The sequence below is a fragment of the Scyliorhinus canicula genome, chromosome 19 (assembly GCF_902713615.1).
Source record: "Scyliorhinus canicula chromosome 19, sScyCan1.1, whole genome shotgun sequence".
Classification (NCBI taxonomy): domain Eukaryota; kingdom Metazoa; phylum Chordata; class Chondrichthyes; order Carcharhiniformes; family Scyliorhinidae; genus Scyliorhinus; species Scyliorhinus canicula.
The window spans coordinates 5,160,044-5,182,691 of NC_052164.1; the positions used below are offsets into that span (position 1 = coordinate 5,160,044).

The 22,648-nt window shown below is 38.3% G+C and overlaps 2 protein-coding genes and 1 long non-coding RNA gene across 3 annotated transcripts; 1 reads left to right on the forward strand and 2 right to left on the reverse strand.

Annotated features, from left to right (window-relative positions):
• Nucleotides 1-4,037: 4,037 nt before the first annotated feature.
• Nucleotides 4,038-6,939, reverse strand: hoxb9a (homeobox B9a). Its single transcript, XM_038779565.1, has 2 exons — nt 6,370-6,939; nt 4,038-5,690 (listed from the first exon to the last, which is right to left on the reverse strand). The coding sequence occupies exons 1-2, from the start codon at nt 6,884-6,886 to the stop codon at nt 5,449-5,451; spliced, it is 759 nt and encodes a 252-aa protein (XP_038635493.1). The 5' UTR covers nt 6,887-6,939; the 3' UTR covers nt 4,038-5,448.
• An 8,005-nt stretch (nt 6,940-14,944) lies between these two features.
• Nucleotides 14,945-21,567, reverse strand: LOC119954371 (homeobox protein Hox-A10-like). Its single transcript, XM_038779564.1, has 2 exons — nt 20,844-21,567; nt 14,945-15,654 (listed from the first exon to the last, which is right to left on the reverse strand). Exons 1-2 carry the CDS (start codon nt 21,565-21,567, stop codon nt 15,383-15,385), a joined length of 996 nt encoding a protein of 331 aa, XP_038635492.1. The 3' UTR covers nt 14,945-15,382.
• LOC119954373 lies at nt 15,615-18,359 on the forward strand. Its single transcript, XR_005458219.1, has 2 exons — nt 15,615-15,766; nt 17,903-18,359. It is a non-coding gene; the product is annotated as an uncharacterized LOC119954373 (long non-coding RNA).
• Nucleotides 21,568-22,648: the final 1,081 nt, after the last annotated feature.

Below are 22,648 nucleotides of genomic sequence, written 5' to 3' on the forward strand. Positions count from 1 at the left end.
TATGAGCAACCTTGTATCTATAAACATGTGATATTGTAATAAAATGAGACATCGAGTAAGACTAAAATAGAAAAAAGTGATAGACACAGCGAAAGAACTATTCTATTGGAGTATAGCCTCGCCTGTCTTTGGATGAGATTCCAGTTTTGTTTTTACACAATGTTATAATCAGTTCAGTTCTGTGCAAATCCTAATCCCAGAGACTTTTGCATAGACCCTTGCAGTTGTATATGAAAAAGCCCTGAAGCTCGATTGAAGTACCGAGACAAACAGATAAAGGGGTGGTTACCTACATTGTGCACGTTCTAAAACCGTGCAACAAATAAAATCGAAATCAATAACGTCTGAGAAAGAATCAATCAGCAAGACCTGGAAACAAGTCTGGAGGAAATGTCCATGCGGATGGCTATGACACTGAAAATGTGTGTGTGTGGTTTGTTGAAAGGAAGGCAGCCTCACAAACAATAATCAATATATGTACAATAGTCCAGGATGGATTCAATCGAAAAGCATATGCATTAAGATGTGAGATATGTAACGGGGTTGAAAGTTCATTTGGAGGCAAATCATCCAGAAATTTAAATGTGCATTTCAAATATGGTTCTATACAACCTATGTCTACACATACAACATGTTATTTCCCAATATACATATATTTTAAAATAATCAACTGCGAATCAGACACATAGTTTGTTAGACGTTTAGTTGTGTAAATGTATATTAAAAACTGCGAATACCGAGCATTTTAGATATCTCCCAAGCGTAGCATACCCCTTGATTTCTCTATAATGGGGTCGTTTGTATTTATTTACATTAGTCCCATATTGTACAATGTTTTGAAGTAAATGGACGAACTTATTCTTTCTGCTGTCTTTTCAGGCTTATATTGCAGTTTTAAAATAACAGAATTGCACAGAACGTGGCCCAGATAAAGACATTGAAATGAAAATAAATTTCAAATTAACATTACTGGCATCTTTCAGCGGAATACAGAGCAAAATAGTTGATTGGGGCAAAGCCTTGTAGGAATTAAAATATGTATATTTTATGTTCAAAGAGGGTGAAGCAAGAAAGGCAGGGGGAAGTGAAGTGCAAGCTGTGCGTGTTTTTTGATATTGGTGTTGTATCTACGGCATTCCAGATCCTTGTACAATAGCTGCAGAATTGGCATGACTGAGTTTTGGTGGAACAATGCTGCCACCTACTGGACTGAGGACGAATTATTCTGGATTTTTAAAAACGGGTGAAAAAGCATTAGCAAAATATGCGCAATAGCGCGATAAAATCTGACTATAAAGAATTTATTAGACCCAAACTGTGGCAAAGGAAGAAGGTTTAAACTCTTCAATTCTATCGACAAATACAATCGGGGACCGTACCAATAAACCACATCCTGACTGCCGTACTGCAGTGGATTGCTAACAACCTAAATTCCTGAACGGCAGTAAAGAAGGGGAAGAAGAAAAAGAAAAAAAGGGAGGGAAAGAAAGCTTTCAGAACTCTATTGTCTCCGAGTCCGAGTCTAAACAATTGGGCATTCTGCTTTAGAATAAAGTCGCAGGCATGGGCGCAGGGTTGTAAACACATCCAAAGACCATACTCCAGACGTCTCGCCAGACTCTGTATAGCTTTTTATTGCAGCAATTCCTGGCAGCCTGAAATGGTGAGGAAATAGAACAAAAGAGGGCGTCGCTTGCTTTAGAGTCGAAAAAGCATGTTGGTTACACCACAATATTCACCGCGATTTTCCCTAAACAAATCCAGTTCCTATATACTTTCCTTCAGATATAAAACACAAAGCCATATTTTTATTGCTTGGCACCTCCAGTTGTGAGTTTAATTTAATAGGTTCTGAAAGTTTTCCCTTTGCCGTGTTTGTTTTACAGACGTTCAATTCTTAACCTTCAGAAATTTATACCCTATAAACTTTTACAACGGTCATATTATTTTATTGCAGCTCACCACACTGAATTTCCTATAATGACAGGCAACTTCTTAACTCCTCCTCCACCATACAAGGCTCATTTCTGCCCTTTCCTTTTAAGTGTTTGTGCCCCTTGTGTTTGGAAAATAACGTTGAACTGAAAATAACTGATATTATATTAGTTCTAATATACGACAGACTGATACTGTAATTATCTAGTTCCAGCCCAGTTAAAGCAATTTTAAACAGTCGCATAACCCTTTTCCCTGCTATGGAGATGATAAAACATCTAAGCGTAGATTTATTTTTTAATATGGCCATGAGATCCATGGCAGCCCTTCCAGTGAGCTAAACTAAAGAGGCTTTTAATGTGGGGAGCACCCCTTCCTTCCGTCTAATTATCCTTTATTGCGTTGTCAACAATAGGATGGCAACAAGAGGTATAATCAACAGAAATTCCATCTCCGATAAACATTCGATGGAATTGATCAACCTTTCTTTCCAAGATGGTGAAATTGGCATCTTATTGTCATAGATTTGCGGATCGCAAAGTTATTTTTACTTAGAACGTAACTGTCTTTAAGTTAATGACGTTGTATTAAAATGTCCCATTCGCTATTTGTTGCAGATTTTTAACGACATTTTCACATGACTCTTTGCCATTTCATTTCCTTTAAAAATGTTGATTTTTGTCACATATTAATATAATATATAGCAAATAGGTTGATTGGTTTCTGCAATTATTTAGTTTAGTCATCTTACAATTCTCATCTATAATGTCTATGTGCATACACACGTATCTGTACATGCATAAATGTATATATATGCACACCTACATTCATAGATAGAGGATACATACATTGAATAACAAGATTTCAAATATTTTTACCCGCTAAAAGGTGGGGTTGACTTAAATCTTCCAAAGAGTGCTCAAATTATGTCTCGTTTGTTTCAAAATTGAACTCATATCGGTCGACTGGAGGAATATAAATTAGCATATTGATTATAATAGTGACCAATGCAAGTCAACTATCAGAACATCGATAACAGATTAGTTTTTCTCCCTAATAGTGTATGGAGGTTATTTCAGAACATGTAATATACTTCATGTGGAAACAAATGAAGGTTCTACTTTTGAATTCCCAAGGCAATTTATATTATTCCAAGGCCGCGATTCTTAAGATTCAGTGTGTGCAAAACAAGAAGTAATGAGCTCACTCACTTTCTGATATGTATTGGATAATAAAATATGCAAATTAACCAGTTTTGTATGGAATTTGCTTTTTGCAGAGTTAATGAATGGGTCAAAAGAACACAAAGCCCAGGATATTTCAGGTCCTCTAATGATAAGTACATGGAAAATAAGTGAGCAGCTTATGAGATATCGACCAATTCTCCCGGGATAAAACCCGAATTTCTGCATTTTACGTCCATACCAACAGCTTGAAAAGATGTCACATTCAGCGAGGTTCTCTGGTTATCATTCCTTCATAAGTCTGAGGCCTTTCCATTGAACATTGTTTTCAGGGACATTTTGCCTACTTTTATGCTTCTTCCCCGCAGTGGCATGCACGCAGGCTCTCTCCTGACGACCCGCCATTGTGTCCAGCCTGAGAGGATTTATCGGGAAAAATGGGATAGAAATACTGACCTACTTTTGTCCGTTGTCCGGGATAATTACCGTCTTTCTCCCCAGGTGAGGTGGATTGGCCATGCTAAATTGCCCGTAGTGTAAGGTTAATGGGGGGATTGTTGGGTTACGGGTATACGGGTTACGTGGGTTTAAAGTAGGGTGATCATTGTTCGGCACAACATCGAGGGCCGAAGGGCCTGTTCTGTGCTGTACTGTTCTATGTTCTATGTTCTAAATTGCCTCGTGGTTTATTAGATACATAATCTTGTTTTGTTGACATTTGGGGGATTGTCTTTCTGCTCAGATTCCTAAATACGTGGGTCCAATGCCTGTAATTATTCATCGAGTGCAAGTACAGCTTTGTTTTGTTTTAAAGGGTCTGGTTCCCGGGCATAAGTCACAGAAAGAGTTTCACATTCAGAGTCAAGAATGAGGCAAGAGTGTGAAAGGAGACGCGAGGTCACGTGGAAAATCCGTTTCCAAATTTTCAGCAGCATTTTATTTTGCAGCCGTTTTGAATACATTCACATATTTTCATCTACTGATTGTGGTGTTAGGTGTTCAAAGAACGGTGGGTTCAAAATATTTTAAATCGTTCAGTGGGTTTAATTTATTATTAGTTGTAATAAATCACATTAAAATAGTGCAACCGCGCGCTGCTGATGTCGGATAGCTCCGGAAAAAAATAACTAAAAATGAAGGTCACCTCGAAATGGGATTTTCTTTTACATAAAATAGTTAGTTCGTTTACCTTAAATGATAAATCTGCACAAACTGGAAACACAAGACTATAAACAACAATTCCACACCAGACAGACAGAGATAGTGAGATTTTCTCAAACAGGTCGTCACCAGGAATGCTGTTGTTTTTAAAAATTATCCGTTTGAGCTGTTCCGTGTTGTAATTCTCCTTCTATGCAATCTGTTCGGCAATCTAATACGGCAGATTATTCCTAAACAGTGTTTTGATTCTAAAATGTCATGAAATTCTAGACGACAAACGGTTAAAATTTCGCTTCGACAGTAAACCTGCTTACTACAATATTATAACAACGTTAGGAAGGAACCACGTGATAATACTCATAGTTGTACAAACTCTTAGCAAAGGTAAAAGCTACTAATTTAAACTTTAGCAGCATCATACTGCGCATCAAAACAAAACCGCCAAACCCACACTCGAACACACAGGCTACGGGTTACAGAAGAAAAGATCCGAAGGTAGAGTACCAATCGCGTTTAACAGTAGTCACAATTCCATTGAAACAAGCAAATTCTCAAATCAATGAGATACAGGAATAGGGAAAACAGCACTTAAATCAACCGCAATATAATACGTCTTCGAAATGGATTCTAAACATTCGTTTTCGCATGTAAACAATTAAAAACAAGACATGCTAAATCATTGGGAACGATAAAGATTAAAATATATATATATATATTTAATCGTATGGTAAAACGATCCTTGCTGTAAAGCGCAGCTTTGGAACGCGCTCTATCCGGGTCCCACGTCAAAGGCCAACACCAAAGCATTCACAGAAATTGTAGCAATTTATAAATAACACGAAGTTTCTTTTTAAGCCATAAAGAGAGAAAAGGTGGCGGGAATAAAAGCTCGCTGCGCTCTCTGGCTGTTATAGTGGATGAGAATGAGAGGAAGTGCTATCTCTTAATATCCTGCAATAAAATCCTTTACACGTGACTCTATTCCCTGAATGAATGCACTAAAATGTTCGAAATAAATAGCCGAATTGCTGGATGTGTAAACCTTATATTCTGCCCATTCTTTGCTGTGGATGCATGGTTGCTTTTTCTCAGAACTACGTTGCTTTAAGGATATGTTGCAGTGACAGCAAAAAACCGGCTACGCACTAAAGTTTAAACTCAAAGCTAGTCACTCGAACTCTTTTACGTGTTCCTTACTGAGTCTTTTCATCTTCATTCTCCTGTTCTGGAACCAGATTTTGACTTGTCTTTCAGTCAGGTTGAGAAGACGGGCTACTTCGTGCCTCCGGTCCCTGGTGAGGTACATATTGAACAGAAATTCCTTCTCCAACTCTAGGGTCTGATACTTGCTGTAAGGACATCTTTTTTTCCTCGTCGAGCGAGCGTGTAACCAATTTGCAGAAGGATTGTCTGAAGATCAGTGAAGGAAAATAATCAGTACAGAATAAGAACTATATCGCCATCATATTTTCTCAATGTACTTCTAACATTACACTGCATATGGTAGGATTCTCCCAAAATTATACCGATAGAGCTAAGAATTGAGATTGCGTGCGCGCATGTGTGTGTGTGTTGGTCTGCCGTTCACCAAAGTGTATTGAAACCATTGGGCGTTCTCGAGTGGTTTAGACTTAACTTGTTTGTTCATTATCACGTTTGCATTTGAGAAGTAAATTCGAAGACCCGATTCTACGAGATAAATTGCTTTATTTCTGCCTTAGCTGCGCTGTGACATAAAGACGGTGTGTCGCACATTTTCTTTGCGCTCACGGTTCTTCAGCACACCAATTCAAACAGAAAATAACAAGAGGGAATACGTTTTATTTATGCATTCATTTATTGCCTCGTAGAAGACAGACTGGCAAACCCGTCATTAAAGGTTTGCAGGTGGTTACTTGTGTAGCCCATAAAAGCAGAACGGAGGCGTATAAAATAACAAGCAATATAAAACCAGTTAAATACTTGTGGCTAAACTGGAAGCAAACTGCCTTTTAATTGGAACCTTACTTCAGTCGCACGTTTGTTTGCGTGACGTTCGTAAACTATTTTCATTCTGAGCTAAATCAAGTATATTTGCCGAACAACTTACTTTGTTCTGACGCCTCTTTGTCTGCCTTCTCTCCACATATACTGTCTTCATAGCACGGCGCTTTCCCGGAGATAATGGGTTCGCTCTCCAAATACTCGCCATGTACTTTTTGGAGCGCTGTTGGTAAGGGTTCGCCGCCTGGAGCCGCCAGTACCTCTGTTTTCAATGAATCGTGACGGCTCGAAGGCATCCCGGGGAGGGAAAGAGCCCTGGCGGTCGGGTCCAACCAGGACCGCATGTACCTGCTATCAGGCTGGATGGGGTGAGACTGGATATATGGATGGTACAATGTGGAGACATTGCCTGAGGACTGAGCGTACACGGGGGCCCAAGAGCCACCGAACACGGGAGATTTCGGTTGAAAATTACAAGCAGGAAATTCGGGGTGCTCGGGGACCCCCGGCTGCCTGGAGACTATATATTGCCCCGAAGCGAACTTTGTTGCAGGCGATCCCTCGCTCTCGTGACTTATAAGTGAATCGACAAAATAGTTACTAATAGCACCAGAGATCGACATTCTCAAACATCATACACTTCGATTCATTGGGAAATTATATGTAAGACTAGAAATTGTTCACTCAACTTCTCAACTAACAAAGTAGAGTTAGCTAATATGTTGTGGGCTATCTGTGAAACGATTGGTTAAAGTTTTCATGAGGCCGACAAAGCGACAATAAAACGTAAATCAATCCGCAATGGGGGTTAAACAATTAACATCGCCCCCCCCCCGTATTAAATACTTTTAGAGGTGAAATTGGGATTAAACAACAAACAGTACCACTCATATATACATATCGTGCAACTAGCCTTAACAATATAAAACGTATTTACATTTAAAAGGTAATCTTTGAAGGGACTATTTTGCTTCCTAATTAATCTTATCTCGTGTGACAAATTCTCACACCAGGTCTCATAATCGCCAATCTTACTGTTGCTGTTATTTCCTTAAACCTATCTAATAAGAAGTGTTCAGTATAATCACCGCAGCAGATAATTCTTGTGATATTTGTGTTTGATGGGTACAAGAAACTGGTGAGGTTGGCGATTTGGAATGCCCAGATTTCAGTTAATGATATTAGCCCGAGGTTTTGCAATAAATATGTCTGCATTGCTGTAACAACCATATAAATTGTATCGCAGAGATTGGTGTGAAAATGCGCTTCACAACCCGTGAAAAGCCATTCGGTCCCATTTCTTTCAAATTTTAAGTTGCGCAAAAGTCTGCAATTGAGCAAGATTAGAACCAATTGGATTTAAGGTAGTCTCTCGTTCCAGTTCCTGCATTTCTAACCAACAAGGACAAAAACTCCCCTTGTAAGCTTTTAAAGCTCACTGTTATATTGAAGATCCCTACATATTATTCTGCATTGTTAGGCTGCATGACTTTAAATTACTCACAAGACTACTTCACAAGGAGAAAGGTAAACCAATCTTTAAGCAGCATTGAACTACAATGAACCAGTGAATAATTATGCTGTATTAAAGTTCTACATAAATTGTTACGGATTAAAGTTAAGTTAAAGCCACGTCTTCCCTTGTTATCTTTTCCATCCGTTTTAGGAGACACCCTTTCATTTAGAATAAGTGCCAAGAAAGGTATTTGTGTCGTGAAACTAGGGAGAAATTGTGAATGGGGGTTGTACAATCACTTTCCACTAGTGAAATGCGCAAATACCGACAGGCACTGCATTATGGAGGATTTACATTGGGGGGGGGGGGGGGGGGGGGGGGGGGGACACCGTTCGGCTATCCAATTTCCAAATCCACTTTCTTGATGTAACTCATTAATGAAAACTAATATTTAACTTCGCTTTTAACAAATTAATTTAGAAGGTTGAATGAATAAGCTTGATTGTTATAATTCAGTTGACGCAAATAAGTTGGGTTTGAAGAGACTTGAATAATACTCAAGCCACAGGACGAGCAGTGGAGGCAATAAGAAAAATTACAAGGAGTGAATTGTTTATAAGCACTTTGAAACTATATTTTTGTCAACGTTTGATTTTCTAAAACTGATTAAGCAAAACGTGTTATCCAATTCAATTCGAGGAGCAAGTTAGTTCGAACGTAAATAGATGTTCATTTCTTTGGACTCAGGAATGATTCGTTTTAATTTTTGAACCGTAATGCTGACAAACAGCTGACTATCACGAGAGCTGTTCGTTTATAACAGTGGCCTCTATTAAGATAGCATTCATGGGTATATAGGTATTGAGCAAGTCATAGAGCGAGGTCACCAACTGATTATTCGTTAACATGAATGTATCCTGAATCTCCAAAAGAATCCTCTCGTTGTAAACTTTTTTAAAAAATACTTGCAAGGAGCTGGCTTCGCTATAAGACTCTGTGATATGAGAATATCAAAATATTAGAACAAATTGGCGTAAAACTCCACCTATCTGCTTAACTTGACTGTTGGCATCATGCCATTTGTGTTTCCCAATATGTCCAAATCTGTTTTGTATTTTGATTTAACTTGTTTTGGCTAGCATTGTTTTAAACTAATGCCCTATTTATTCCCTCAACTGCACTCACATTCCAAACCTTAATTTCGCCTTCTTGCCGATTCAAAAGTTAAGGATAAACGAGACTAAAATTAATTTGGCACTATTGCACACTTCAAAGCTTTGCACGTTAAAACCTGTTCCTAATATCGGTAAGATGCTGAGAGCTATATTAATGTTTAACGTGAATATTATCCAATCCAGATAGTTAAAAGGGAGATTATTTCAATGGGAGAATTTTGCAATATAGAGCCTGCTAGACTTGCAAAATTCCGAAAATTGGTATCAAATGAATGTTTCACTTATCAGTAAAATAGATATCTGCATATGTTGGTGATTTTTGTATACATTATCAAACATTAAAGATTCTGGCTACAATTCTTCAACAGATTCCTTTACAAATGCATTTATAGACATTTATTCTACCGAAAGAAAATAGAATGTCGAACGCCACAAATATGTATTTTCTAAAGCGCTTCAAGTGTGCGAACTATAAGAAAATTAACTGTCCTCACAGTTCTCACACGTTCTCACAGGCCAAATAAATTATTTCATCTGTTTACTCCAAATGTGTCACGTTATTTTCGGTGCATTTCACCAAGCTGAAAACGGTTACTCTCCTGTGCAAATTACCGTGTGGAGCCACTGGCCTGCCTTTCAACTCAGCGTTTTCAGGGGCAATCTGACACTCGCACCGTCCTTTGTTCTTTCCGTTGGGAATGAAATTCTGGATAGCAAATAGACTCTTGCAATGTACCACCTTTACAATTAAAACTTGTTTTAAATGTACAAACCGCAGTTTAAACAAATTTTTGATGACATAAAATTTCACTACAAATAAAGTTAAAGGATGCACTCCTAATCAGTTAGTATCAATTAATAATTATGAATTAGGAAGTTAATTGCTAGAGGTGTTTTCAAATATTGGAGGCACTAGTGTGTATCTATGAGGACAGATGTAAAACTTAACTCGGGCGCAACGAATGGGAACTGCATTTTAACAATAATACACAAAGGGATAAATGGCCGGATTGCTACTATTCCAAGTATATTTGCTTCTATACTGTCACGATAATGCATTTATATGCTTTTATTGGGGTAGATTTCCTTGTAAATTGCGAATTTATATACTATATTTTAAAGGCATTTAAAAAACACATATTCGGATCTCTGGCAACCAAAATGGTGTCTCCAGACAACAACAACTGACATATTGAGCCGGGAAAGACACGTCGTTCTGGGTCGCTTCAGGGAATTTGGGTGGAAATACCACATTTAGATTTAAAGAAGGACGTTCAATTTAGGCCTAACTATACATGGAAGTAACCCCTTTCTTCTTGTCCCAACAGCACATTGTGGAATCATATCCACTCCAGTAGTTTCAAAGCAGTTAGAGACGCTGCGATATCTTTAAGTTAAGATATCAGTTAAGAGTGTATTTGCTGCATTCCCCCTTTAGCTCAATTCATAATCCATTGGATATATGTAGACGAGCATGAAAACAAACCAAACACCTTCATGCTAAATTGTATACTACAGATGGTGAAAAATGATAATTAGCTGCAGTCTATAATTGGAACACTCGATGTTACCTAATTGTTGTTAAAGTGTGAATTCATGGTTTTCTTTTTTCCTTTGATGAGGTTCCATTCTATATATCACTCGGCCAGCTAAGTGACCGTGGTGTATCTATCTCTGCATGTGTTTTAAACAGTAGCCCATATTTAATTTGCAGGTTCCAAACTGACAAAGAGAACGAATTGAAGAACATCTGTGCAAACTCCCTCAAGTTATACTTCCATATATAAACCAAAAAAATGAATAGATGAAGGCAATACTAAAGCTTCCTCGTCTGGAAGAAAGTCTAATTGGAAACCTGTCTTATACACTCCTGTAATTGGGTGCCTCCAGTTCAAACTCCTGTGAGATATAGTCACATGTGGCTCATAGCAGTAATATAGTTCGGCCTCTTGTATTTAATATAAAATAACGTTGTGATAAACTGAGCAGCCGTCATTAATGGTTGAGTAATATTTACATGATCATTTATGACTGAACGCATTGCATTATAACTAAACAAAATCAAATCATTATAGCAAGGCTGAAAACCTTGATAACTTGACACTGTGGAAATGAGGAACCCCCTGACCCACCAGTGTACAACATTTGCTTCCCGTCGATCATATTCCAAGTGTGCAAAAATAAACTGTAACTAAATGAATATAGTACAGAAATAAATCGTGTTGTTTATCTGCTCAGTTTCATCCTTGCTTCGTGCATTTTTAATTAGCCTGTTTTTAAAGCCTGCATTGGCTTATTTAGACTGTGCAGATACCAGTCACGGACTTAAACTTGGTAGGACACTTTACACAGCTGCGCAATCTACCTATCTGTGCTTTTAACCTATATATCTATCCATTTATTGTACCTATGATGAATCTACCTGTCTATCTACGCAGCTACTTCTAAATAATAGAAAACTAGATCCAACTAGTTATGTTTGTAATTACAAACCAATTCCAGAAGTATACGTTTACCACTAGAAACATATATGGAAGTTGAATTATTTAAAACTTGACTACACTCTCCATGGACAAGAATAGTTATTTTAGATCTATCCGCGCATCGGGCGGGGAAGTAATTACATAGATTAATATTTCAGATAATCTGCAGGAACAGTCCGCGTTAGAATTGTTAATGGGACCATCTTCCATATCGTCGCAATATGTAACATATTTTGTCACAGAAACCATTCCTTCGGGTAGCAACACACCAGAGATTATTTTAAACTAAGATCCACAAGTTTGCGATGACCATAACTGGAGTAATTCAGGCAGTTTCCTGTCACTGCGATCAAACAGAAGCCCAACAACATGAAACTACCTAAGTCACACAACAGTTCCATTTCACTTGCGCCATACATTGGTCCTAACGAGTTGAGTTCAATTCGAACATTAAATGAAGAGCATCATTGTGAATTATGTATTTTGCTGCACATTATTCTTTAAAATGTAATTAATTAATTAATTAAAATATCTCATGTTTACAGGAAAGAAAAGGAGGGGAAGCCATTTCAAAATCTCACCGTTACAGCCGACTTCAAAATTGTGTCTTTTTCTGTTTAGTTATTCAACAGGGCAGATCACCCCATTTTGGGCACGCTTCGGTCTAATTTAGCGTGCAAATAAACATGTAAGAAGCTGAAACAATTGGCGTTATTATGCTGCATCATTACCATGGCAAAGAATCAACGTTTTTACTTTCTAACAAAGTCGCTAGACCGCTGTAACAACAAACCTAAGTAGAGCCAAACATTCAAGTCACCACAAAGCCCATATAATTGTAACCAGCCTTAAAAGATCGCTGGTAAAGTGCCGTTAAACGTGACAACAATGCCCTACCATTTTCATCACGTTATCCAAAGTCTTGAAAACATATTTGGGCAACAGTTGGCGAGTTTCCACTGGAAGTTTGTCAAGCAAAGGAAAGTGTGACCATTTTCCTGATCTCAAAGCTATGTTGTGCGGCACGCCGCTCCGAGCGAAACTGCCCAAGCCCAACAAGTCCTACATGACAGCAAATTGCCAAACATATTTACAAGCCATAAAACTTTACAAAAGCGGACGTGGTCGTCCTTGGAGCATCGACAGTGCCCACAGTCAGTTACAACCGTCTCGATGGTATTTAAATCACCGACACCGGATACCAAATAAATTTCAAACTGCAGGGTTTTCTTTAGGGGTGGAAACATCGGAATTCCCTGGCCTTTTTTCTCAACCATCAACTTGTCCATTTCAGGTCAATTTCACGGGTTCACAATCAGCCAACCAACGTCTATGATATATACGAGCCAGACTTGATGAAAGAGCCACTAAAGAGCAAATGGGCACAACAAAACTTAACAGGCTTTTCGACATTAAATAAGTACAAAGAACTATAAAAAATGCAAACAAAATGTAATTGTTATTTTTAAATCTGCGTTTTAATATAAAGCCCAGGAAATAATGCAACCGACTTAAGTCGTGAAATGTACAGAACATGCTCTTCAGAAAAAATACTTTCCACACATGCTTTGCACCATGAAAGGAAAACATTTCATTTTAACAGTTATTTGTGAATGATCCCAAATATTAATAATTCCTTTTATGGCCTCCTCTTACAAGTATATTGTGCGGAGTTCAGTGTGCATAGCAGTAGACACCAGATAATGGACACAGTCTTAATAGTCTTTGGTTTAACAATTCTATATGTTTTAAAAATAAATATCACATCTTATCTGACAGAACACATTTAGTATCTGAAAATCTCTATCTCAAAACATACACGTCAAGCCAATTGAGAGGACAGACCACCATAGTTTGTCAGACAGTTTGATTAACATTTAAAAGACACGTTATTCATAAGGACAAACGCATTTTAATTGTAGTGTATAATCTCCACTAAGCATGGAGTTCACTGCAAGAAGTATAATCGATACTCGTGGTATACTAGAAGCTGGGTTTTAGCCATTTGCTGTATATTCACAACATTTATGTAACAGAAGTTCAAACCAACAAACTACTGATCCCCTCCAGGTCAGTGACTGACGAAGAACTTGCCTGGAATTTTCTCTATTTCAGTTTGCTGATATACTTAAGCTGCATTTTTTTACTGTGAGTTCGTGTTAATTTATTGGCTTCTCACATTCCATTCACATTCAATGGGAAGCTTTACGTCACATTTCTGGTGTGGAACAGAATAAGAAATTAAACCATGAAATTAGGACTGAATCTTGTCCAGCACGTTGGTGTCCAAGTACATCCCACTAAAACAGGTCAATAGCAGTTTTCAATAATAAAATGAAACTAATACGTAACGATAATCTATGCAGATTTTGTTTTCCATTCAAGAGATATGAGCCAATATGAAGGTTAGTCCATTAATATTTTAGCCATTTGACGTTAGTCAAAGGAAGACAAAAGCTGCATAAGAACATGCCCTCTCGTAAAATTGTAACAAGGTCATTAAAAAGTGTTCCATCTTGATATTTGTTTCTTATAGTTAAATGCTTATGTGAAGCAATTTGGACCTAATTAATGTTTCACCTCTTCTGCAAATCTTTATTTGAATGATGTCTTCAGCTATGAGATACTATTTTAAGCCGAATCAACGGTAGAGTATTTTGTTCATCTGCAATACATTCAATGCATTCCAAAAACAAATTATCGTAAACATTTTACGACATTTCAACGCCAAAGACGCGAATAAATGCAAGCATTAGTACTGTGATAGCTATGAAATCTACATGCAATTTTTCATCGTTTGGTTATTTCCATGTACTTCTATTCAACCGCACGTTGAGTCTATGCACGGATAAGGAACACTGATAAGGCTTTATTGAAATGAAAATCGCTTATTGTCACGAATAGGCTTCAATGAAGTTACTGTGAAAAGGTCCTAGTCGCCACATTCCGGCGCCTGTTCGGGGAGGCTGGTACGGGAATTGAACCGTGCTGCTGGCCTGCCTTGGTCTGCTTTAAAAGCCAGCGATTTAGCCCAGTGTGTTAAAGAACCCTTGGAAGAATTTTAATAAAGCATAAATGATATTACATTGGAAACATTAACTACTGAATATACATGATACAAATGAAAATAATCGTACATTATTTGATATAATTGTTTCAGTGCCCATTCAATAGCCTATATAAATAACTATTCTTGTATATTGCATATTGAGAAACAAGAAGGATTGATTATAGGACCGCTATCTCTGAAAATAGGTTTTTACCTATACGTCATCTCATAGTTTTAAGAAACACCTTTGTTTTAAGTCGAATCATAATCAACCCATGAGTCGGTAGTAATTCAAAATTTACCGTTTGCTAGACCGAGGATTTCCCATAATAATCGACCTCTAATTGCTTCAATATGCCTGCCAATTTGAGGTTAGTTTCTTGCTATAATTTAACAAGTTCTTCACTCTTGTGCGTGAAGTATGTATGCAAAGATGGAGTACTGTAATAGGAGTGAATTTCTCTGGTGTCCCCTCAATAAGAGGAAGTGGCAGACATTAACATGATTACTTTTGTAGGCACAAAACCTTAACTGTACATCTGTTAAATCCAAGAAAAAAGACAAAATGGATAAAGCAAGTCACATTTTATTGCCTTTGTGGAACATACTTTCTGCTTCTTTCCTCGTAATTAAGCGAAAGGATACAAATTATCTGATGGCAAATTAATGAGCTTGGCCAGTAAACGAGAGTCTTCAGACTGTGTTCAATTTCAACAACGCAGCAGTATCTTTTTGTTATATTTAGTTATTTTGAACTTGCAAGCCCTTCATCCGGCCATATCCCTTCTCCTTTGCTGCCTCAATGTTGTTCTACTGACTAGACTTCTGAACTTGCAACCTCTTCCCCTCCCCCCAATCCTATCAGTATTGTCGCACTGAAACTGATTCAACAAGACGCTTTATGTCGATCACCGTCTCGTATATTTTAGATTATTTGAAAAGCACCAGCTCCTTCATCAGTTGGGGAAAGTAGCCGATATTCCTCGAACTCGGTGCTCCCTGCTCATCTTTTTCAGTTTCATTCTTCGGTTTTGAAACCAGATTTTGACTTGTCTGTCGGTTAGATTCACTCCCCGGCTGATCTCTAGGCGGCGCTCACGAGTTAAATACATGTTAAAGAGGAACTCCTTTTCTAATTCCAGTGTCTGTTGCTTGGAGTATGGGCAGCGTTTCTTCCTTCCGCCCTTCGCCGTCAGCCAGTTTATCGTACTCTCAGCCTTTGTACTCTCTGTCAATCGGGAAAAACAAATTGTCAAACGACCTGCAGAATAAAATGGATTCTGTGCTTCCTCCCTTTCTTTCACCGCCAACGAGACCATGGTTCAGGCATTGGACTAAAGGTATCCCAATTGAGAGCGGGGAGGGGTAAGATTGTCGGCACACGGCCTATGAGTGGAATGTGAACCGTTCATGCTTTATCCCGATTCTCATTAGCACTTGCTCTTGTTTCATAACGCAGTATTGTTCTATTTTAACTCCATGTCTAGTCAAAATAAGAGTTCCACCTGATTTTCATAAGGGGGACCGTGCACCTGGACACCTAACTACAGTGAAGGCCTAACTAATGGTTGTCCTAACATTTCTAATACAGGTTGCATTAGTATTTGATTTCTAACGAGATAAAGATGCAAAGTGATGGAATAAGGTGCAGCAGACAATACATAAAAAGCCTTTCCTTTTTAACAGTACAAAAAGACATGGGTGGCCCGAAAATGTCATGACAAACATATCACCGTGTTTAAAACACAGTTAATATAGCTTGACCATGACAGGTAAGTTGAACCTCTCAACTTCTAATAGATAATATTAATTTTCTGCTGACAATAGTTGAAAATAATCGTATTTATTTCCTGGGATATCTCAGAGCATTTAAACTTCTATTAACTTTGCAGAACTAATGTTTTACCCAAGAGACGTTATTAAGAATTGTTTTAGAACAGAATTGTTGCATAACAACATAAACTTTGATTTTGCATTTAATCTGGATTTTCACTTAAAGGTTATGACTTATGCAAGTGAGGGAAATACATCCTTTGCTGAACAGAGGGCAGGGAAGTACAAACATGGGTTCAAGTGTATTCAACAGAAATTCATGATTTCTTTTATCAAGCTTTCCATTCTGCATTATTTGCTGAAAGCTTTCCATCTCTTTTGTTAATTTCACTGCAACAGTTGACGCGTTTTAATGTTTCTTTTTGAAATGCGCGAGTGTACCAAATTTTCAATACAATTGTAGGTTTATCAACATATTTACAGTTTGCACTGATAAAACACAAATTACTTGAACTCCTCAGGTAATAAAAAGTACTTTAATTAAATCATGTCGTTATAATAAAACTATTGTTTAACCTTTAACGTTTCCCAGTATGGTGGGTCGGATGACCTCCGTCGGTGCTGTACTTTTTTAATGTTCCTATGTTGTTAAGTGCGGTAAACCACTTAATAGACAGCTTTCAGGATAAGCAAACGGTGATGTAATTCCGTTAATGGAAATTACACCCACTCATTGGGCAGGCTCTTGCCTTTATTTAAAGGATTTAAAACTATGGAACACAAGAAGTTGGTTTGTCTATTCAGCCTCTGTAAGTACATATATTTGCCAAACTAATAACCTCATAAAGCGACCGATATCCATAAAATATTAGGCCCAGACAATAAATAGCGCTTGTGGTGCAGGGAGCAGTTCCTTGACAGTCAATGTTCGTTCAGTTTCACAGAAGGAGCACACAAACACAATCTGAATATCTCAGTTCAAAGAGTCTGTAAACTGAAATAAATATAGAAAACGCTGTAAACAAGGTCTGGCAGCATCTGTGGAGGGAGAAACAGAGTTAACATTTCAGGTCGTGCTCATACATCAGAACGAGCTGAAACATTAATTGTCTCTCTCTCACCACAGATGCTCAAAGACCTGCTGCGTATTTTCTATATTTTCAGTTTTCCTTTTAGATTTTCAGCATCTGCCCTATGTTGCTTTTGGTCAATACACGAATATTGATTGACTAGGCCGTTGTTTTAAACTCAATGTGTTAGTTTACCTACTTTATTCACTGTCAGATCATCATTCCCTAGTTTTAATCGCATGTGCCCAGAACCTTTCTGTCTTTAATATTATTCAAAGACAGGAATTTATCATTAATAATTCGGAAACGTTAACGGCCGGACACATATTGGGAAAGTTGATTGTGTTTGATTTGGCTATCCGATGGTAATCCATATATACGAATTTGTCATACTGTTTATATTAATACTTTGTGGCAAAATACATGAAAGTCTGGGGTTAATCATATTTTTTCCATTTCAGCTGTGCCTACCTAATGCTCTAAAGGTACAAAATGACAACAACTTTCCCAAATCAGTCTGAAATCACGCTCGGCTTCTCCATATATGTTTTCTTTACAAGATGTTGCGCAACAATTTGTTGTTATTTATCCTGTGGGTGAAAAATGCAACATGTGTCACATTTTCTTTTCAAGTACTCTATCCTAATGGAGTGGCTCCCGAGGTGAACGTGGAAACTGCATTCTGTGAGGAAATAGTCCTGAACGCATTTAAAATGTGGCTAATTACTCAACAAGGTTCAAGTGACCGGAACAGCAAGGGCCTGGAGAGAAATAGGATTATACAGGGCCTGGGGTTCAGTTTCAATATTAAAATGCAAATGCATATATATATCACAAGCAATCAGCTAATTATTCACTGCTGAAAGTATGTTAATAGCATTCTGTAAAGTTGTTTTGTACAACAAATTATATGTATGAATCCTACTATCGGGTTTATGTTATAACTGTCCTTATTATTTTATAACAATAAAACATTATTATAAACTGTGGAAATCAACTGATGGATGTGAATTGCATCAAACGATTTCGTTTAACTTTCACTTTGTTATGTACAAGTTCAATTTTAAAAACAGTAAAAATTTGAACTCAATCTAAGGCCTCCATCTTTATTGGCTGGTTCGTCACGTCATTCGTTCTTTGTGTGAAACTGACGTTATTTCAATGCAGCAAAGATGGCGGAGATATTGTCGTACAGTGTAGCTTTTCTCCCAACAGACTTTTCACATCTTCTAAGAATGGAAATTCCGTGGAAGTCAAAAAACCTCCCGAAACTGGACACACCAACAGAGCTGTGCAATAAATAGAGCACAACGGTGATATATTGGAAATATTTAAAGATTAGAACTAGTCAATTATATTGCACCACGTAGAATTGAAAGGCGACGAGAAGTGAATGTTTTCTTGGAGATCAAGAAATTGATAAGAGAGAAATCAGGAGATTCGCCACAGTTCCGGGGAAATATATGGATAAATTATAACAGTCCCCAACTAAGTCTAGTTATTTTGAACAAAACGTTAACAGTTCAGAAATACTCAGTCCGACGTTTGAGTGCTCACTGCTGATTTCGTCTAGTTGCTATCAATAAATGTCGCCATTGCGCCCATACAGAGTTCAAGATGAGACACGAATGAAATACATGATGGTTCTCTCTCCTTAACTGGGGGTAATTTAACTTCTGGGGTGCTCTCTGGATAACCAGTGGGGCAAGGGACACCTATGCCACTTCACAATACTTTGTCTCCAATCCAAAGTTTAACGTGTGCTTAACATGTCCCAGATTTGCATAACAATAAATGCATTTGTATGCCTCATTGTTACTTGATGCTCAGCACAGTTTCCTCATTTATGTCATTTGATTGTGTAGGCAAACACTCAATAAAACATCAGTGTTTGCTAAGAAGAGCCCCCTTCAGTTCACCATTTATGTTTAGACCCCAACAACACACCACAGAGACACAAAGAAGGAACCAGCCACTTGAACTGTTAGGGGTTGCAAAGGTTTTACAAAGCGTTTGCCGACTTTTATGCTACCGAAGTGTCTTTGCTTTGCAATGTTTCATCATTTAATGTGTGTGAGAGTAGGTGGAGGAAATCCGTTATGGTGGATCCACATTAATTACAACTTCCTCCGAGTTATTGCATCCTGGTGTTTATTCACTTCTTTCCTCCTATGTAGCGGCTCAAGGTTGGTTGGTGGGAGGGTTAGGGATTATAGTTATTTCATTTAAAATGTTTTCCAGGAAGATACAGAATGTGGCTTATTGTTTATCTATTAGACAATATTCATTTTCTGAAATAATCGACCGATATCTGCTTTTATACTCACCTCAGTTCTCATAGATTGTGTTAGAATCAGATCAGAGTCATTGGAATCATGGATACCTACCAGGAAATAGTATTTGGACTACCTCGGATTACAAATTAGCATGTCGGTTCAATTTGTTTACCCCTGTGGTTCTTTTATTCCTAACTTACTGAGCAGCGAGTTCTCATATATTACCGCAATACCGCTGCAGCGCTGTGTGATGTAATTTTTCTTAGGCGCCATACTCGAGCTCCATGGCAACTAATAGAGCTTAAGTAGATATCACATGGTGCGACCAATTTCATTTTATTTATATTCAGCATTTGGAAAGTATAATTGCATCTTTATATTGTTTTGATAGATGAACCAATCAATGATAGACTATCGCTCGGATAGTTACTGCCTGACAGACTCGAATCCAACATCCCGGCACCCATAATTGTTTATTTAAAATATAGTTGGTTTCCAAAGCAGTGTTTGCCTCAAAACTTCAAACTCGACCATTGCTTGTGGTTTTACTTAAAATAATATTAATCAATACATATGTGATTTTATAAATATCTACATAAACTAGCAATCCCTGCAAAGTTGCCCACATATACACACATGGATCTGTATGTGTAAAGATAGATGAATACAAGGGTGGATTATTAATTAACCAATCAGTTCAATCTGTTTGCCTCGGTGAATACGTGTATTATATACTCTTGCAATCATATAGATGAATTATAATATATGGTACATATGCATTTTGTGAACCTGTGGATATAATGACGATTACATATTTAAGTTCATAAATCGTTTATCTATATAAATGTATATGCCTGCATTTACATAACGTTTTCCTTTGTAATGTAACCACTGTTTCATTTGTCTCTGTAGTTGATATAACTACAGTTTTATGTTTTCTTCTTAAACATGCCTTGGTTTTGATAATGCTTTGTTTTTGCCTAGGTGAGTTGTTTTTATTGGGAACTTTTACAGCGATTTCTACTGCAACTAAGGAATAGTCTTCAGGAGAGGAACCGGTCCGCTGTTTTGATCTTTAAAAGGTCACTTAAACGTGTAATTCACTCTACCGTAACGGACCGGTTCTATAAACTACTCAATGTATTAATTTGCACTGAGGGGTCTTTGTGCTGGAGACAAAAAACAGACCCATTTATGACCTAAATAAAATCACTTTGCTGCGAGTGAGAATGTTGTCTCTACCCCTGGTCCCACTGCCTGTAAATGTTTATCTTCCTGTCGTTCATTATTTTACCCACCTTTCATTTCCTTTTTGGAAAGTATTTCATCAGAGCCACGAAACTGGAAAGGGGATGTGTCTTGTACACATGTACTTTCTCTTCCCCCTGTATTCTTTCCCGGGTCTCCGCGGCCCGGATCCTCTGCAGTGCTCACTATTATTCCCTTTTCACCTGGTTTTGAGGAGGACGGCGTGGCGAAGGAAGACGTGAAGGAAATGCTGGACGGTATCGAGCACGGAGCCGTGACTGGCGGTGGCTGGGTGTAATCGGTCGGTTTGTTTGATGAGTAGCTCGGTTCTGAACGGAAATAACTGGGCAGGGGAACTCTGCCACTGTCATTTGTGCAGATTTCGGAGATCGCCCTCGGGTAGACTGAAACGTCCGAATGCGTCTTCGAGTGCTTATCCCCGTCTAACAAACAATAATTGGCTTCTTCCTTCACGCCGGACGTGAAAGAATAAGTGTTTATCTGCTGAGATCGGCCCGTGTGGTTGGATGGTGACAGGGTTGCCCACCCTGCCATGCCTGGCACGTACTGATGTGGAACCAAAGCTATACCTTGATGGCTGTTCATTTCCCCTTGTTTACGATGTGCGAGGCCAACTTGCCAATCCTGTACCCCGTAGCCCTGATCCGCTCTGGAGGACAAATAACCCCCGGGACAATGAGGTTCAGCTCTCCTGCAGCAAATTAGAGACTTCACTGAAAAGGAGCTGGAAGCAGAATTCTCCGAACATGACATAGCTGCAGCTTAATTTGCTGAGAGGGGTTGGGGGGGGGGGGGGGAGATCTGTCGGGGGCGGGAGTGGGGGTGGGGGGGGGGGGGGCGGATGGAAGGTCTTTATCAAACTGACATTTTACTTGGGCTCCTCAGAAGCCGGCTGCATACAACTTCCTCCCAGCCAGCCAATTAAAACCCTGGCAGCCACCGTAGGCTCCGCCTATATCACGGGGGTTTTGAAATGAGAAGAAAATTGATGCATATATGAGACTCAGAAACACTCGATTATTGTGACAAATACAAGATTGTTTATTCAGCTATTATCAACCAATTGGAGACAATCCTCTCCTAAGCCACGGCAGCATACTCACCAGTGCAAACTAAAGTATGTGGTTGCTGTTTTCTGTGACAAAGTAGAACAGAAGAAGGTTATTATTTGCAGTTGTTTTCAGACAGTATGGCGACGCAAGAGGAGCTTTGTGCTTTTTTCAAGTTCTGTCCTGTGGTAACCCGTGACTGAAGTCAGGATTCAGTGGAAATATGGAAATAAGGGGAAAGCTGAAATTAGAAATTCACCTGTAGAACAATGTATTCATTTTCAGGAAGAATAAGGACGACACCTCCAGAAATATCTACATTTATAATGATTGCGATAGATAGATAAGTTGCTGCACATACATTTATTAGAACAGTTACGTACTGATGTATGATTTCAATCATGACACTAAGTTAAGTGACATTTACAGCATCCCTTCTGGGACACAGCAGTAACAGTTAGTTTGAAGTGAAGTTGAATATATATATATTTGACACACAAATACTAACATGACTTTGAAAGTTTAAGCTTGATTTATTTGCTAATGGCGGTATTTTGCACCTAATGGTAGTCCTGGTGTGAGGAATCTGCAGTTTCTAATTCCATAGGTTTTCAAACACTGTACGAAGCAATACGGTTTAAATGGCTTGTAACAAGCAACAAATGTCCAACTTTTGTTCTAACTTCACTCTCTGGTCCTCTGTTGGATTAACGGAGAATATAATTTAGAGTTGGACGCATTTCCCCTTCGCCCGGAGACATATTTAATCCATCCAATTAGCTACT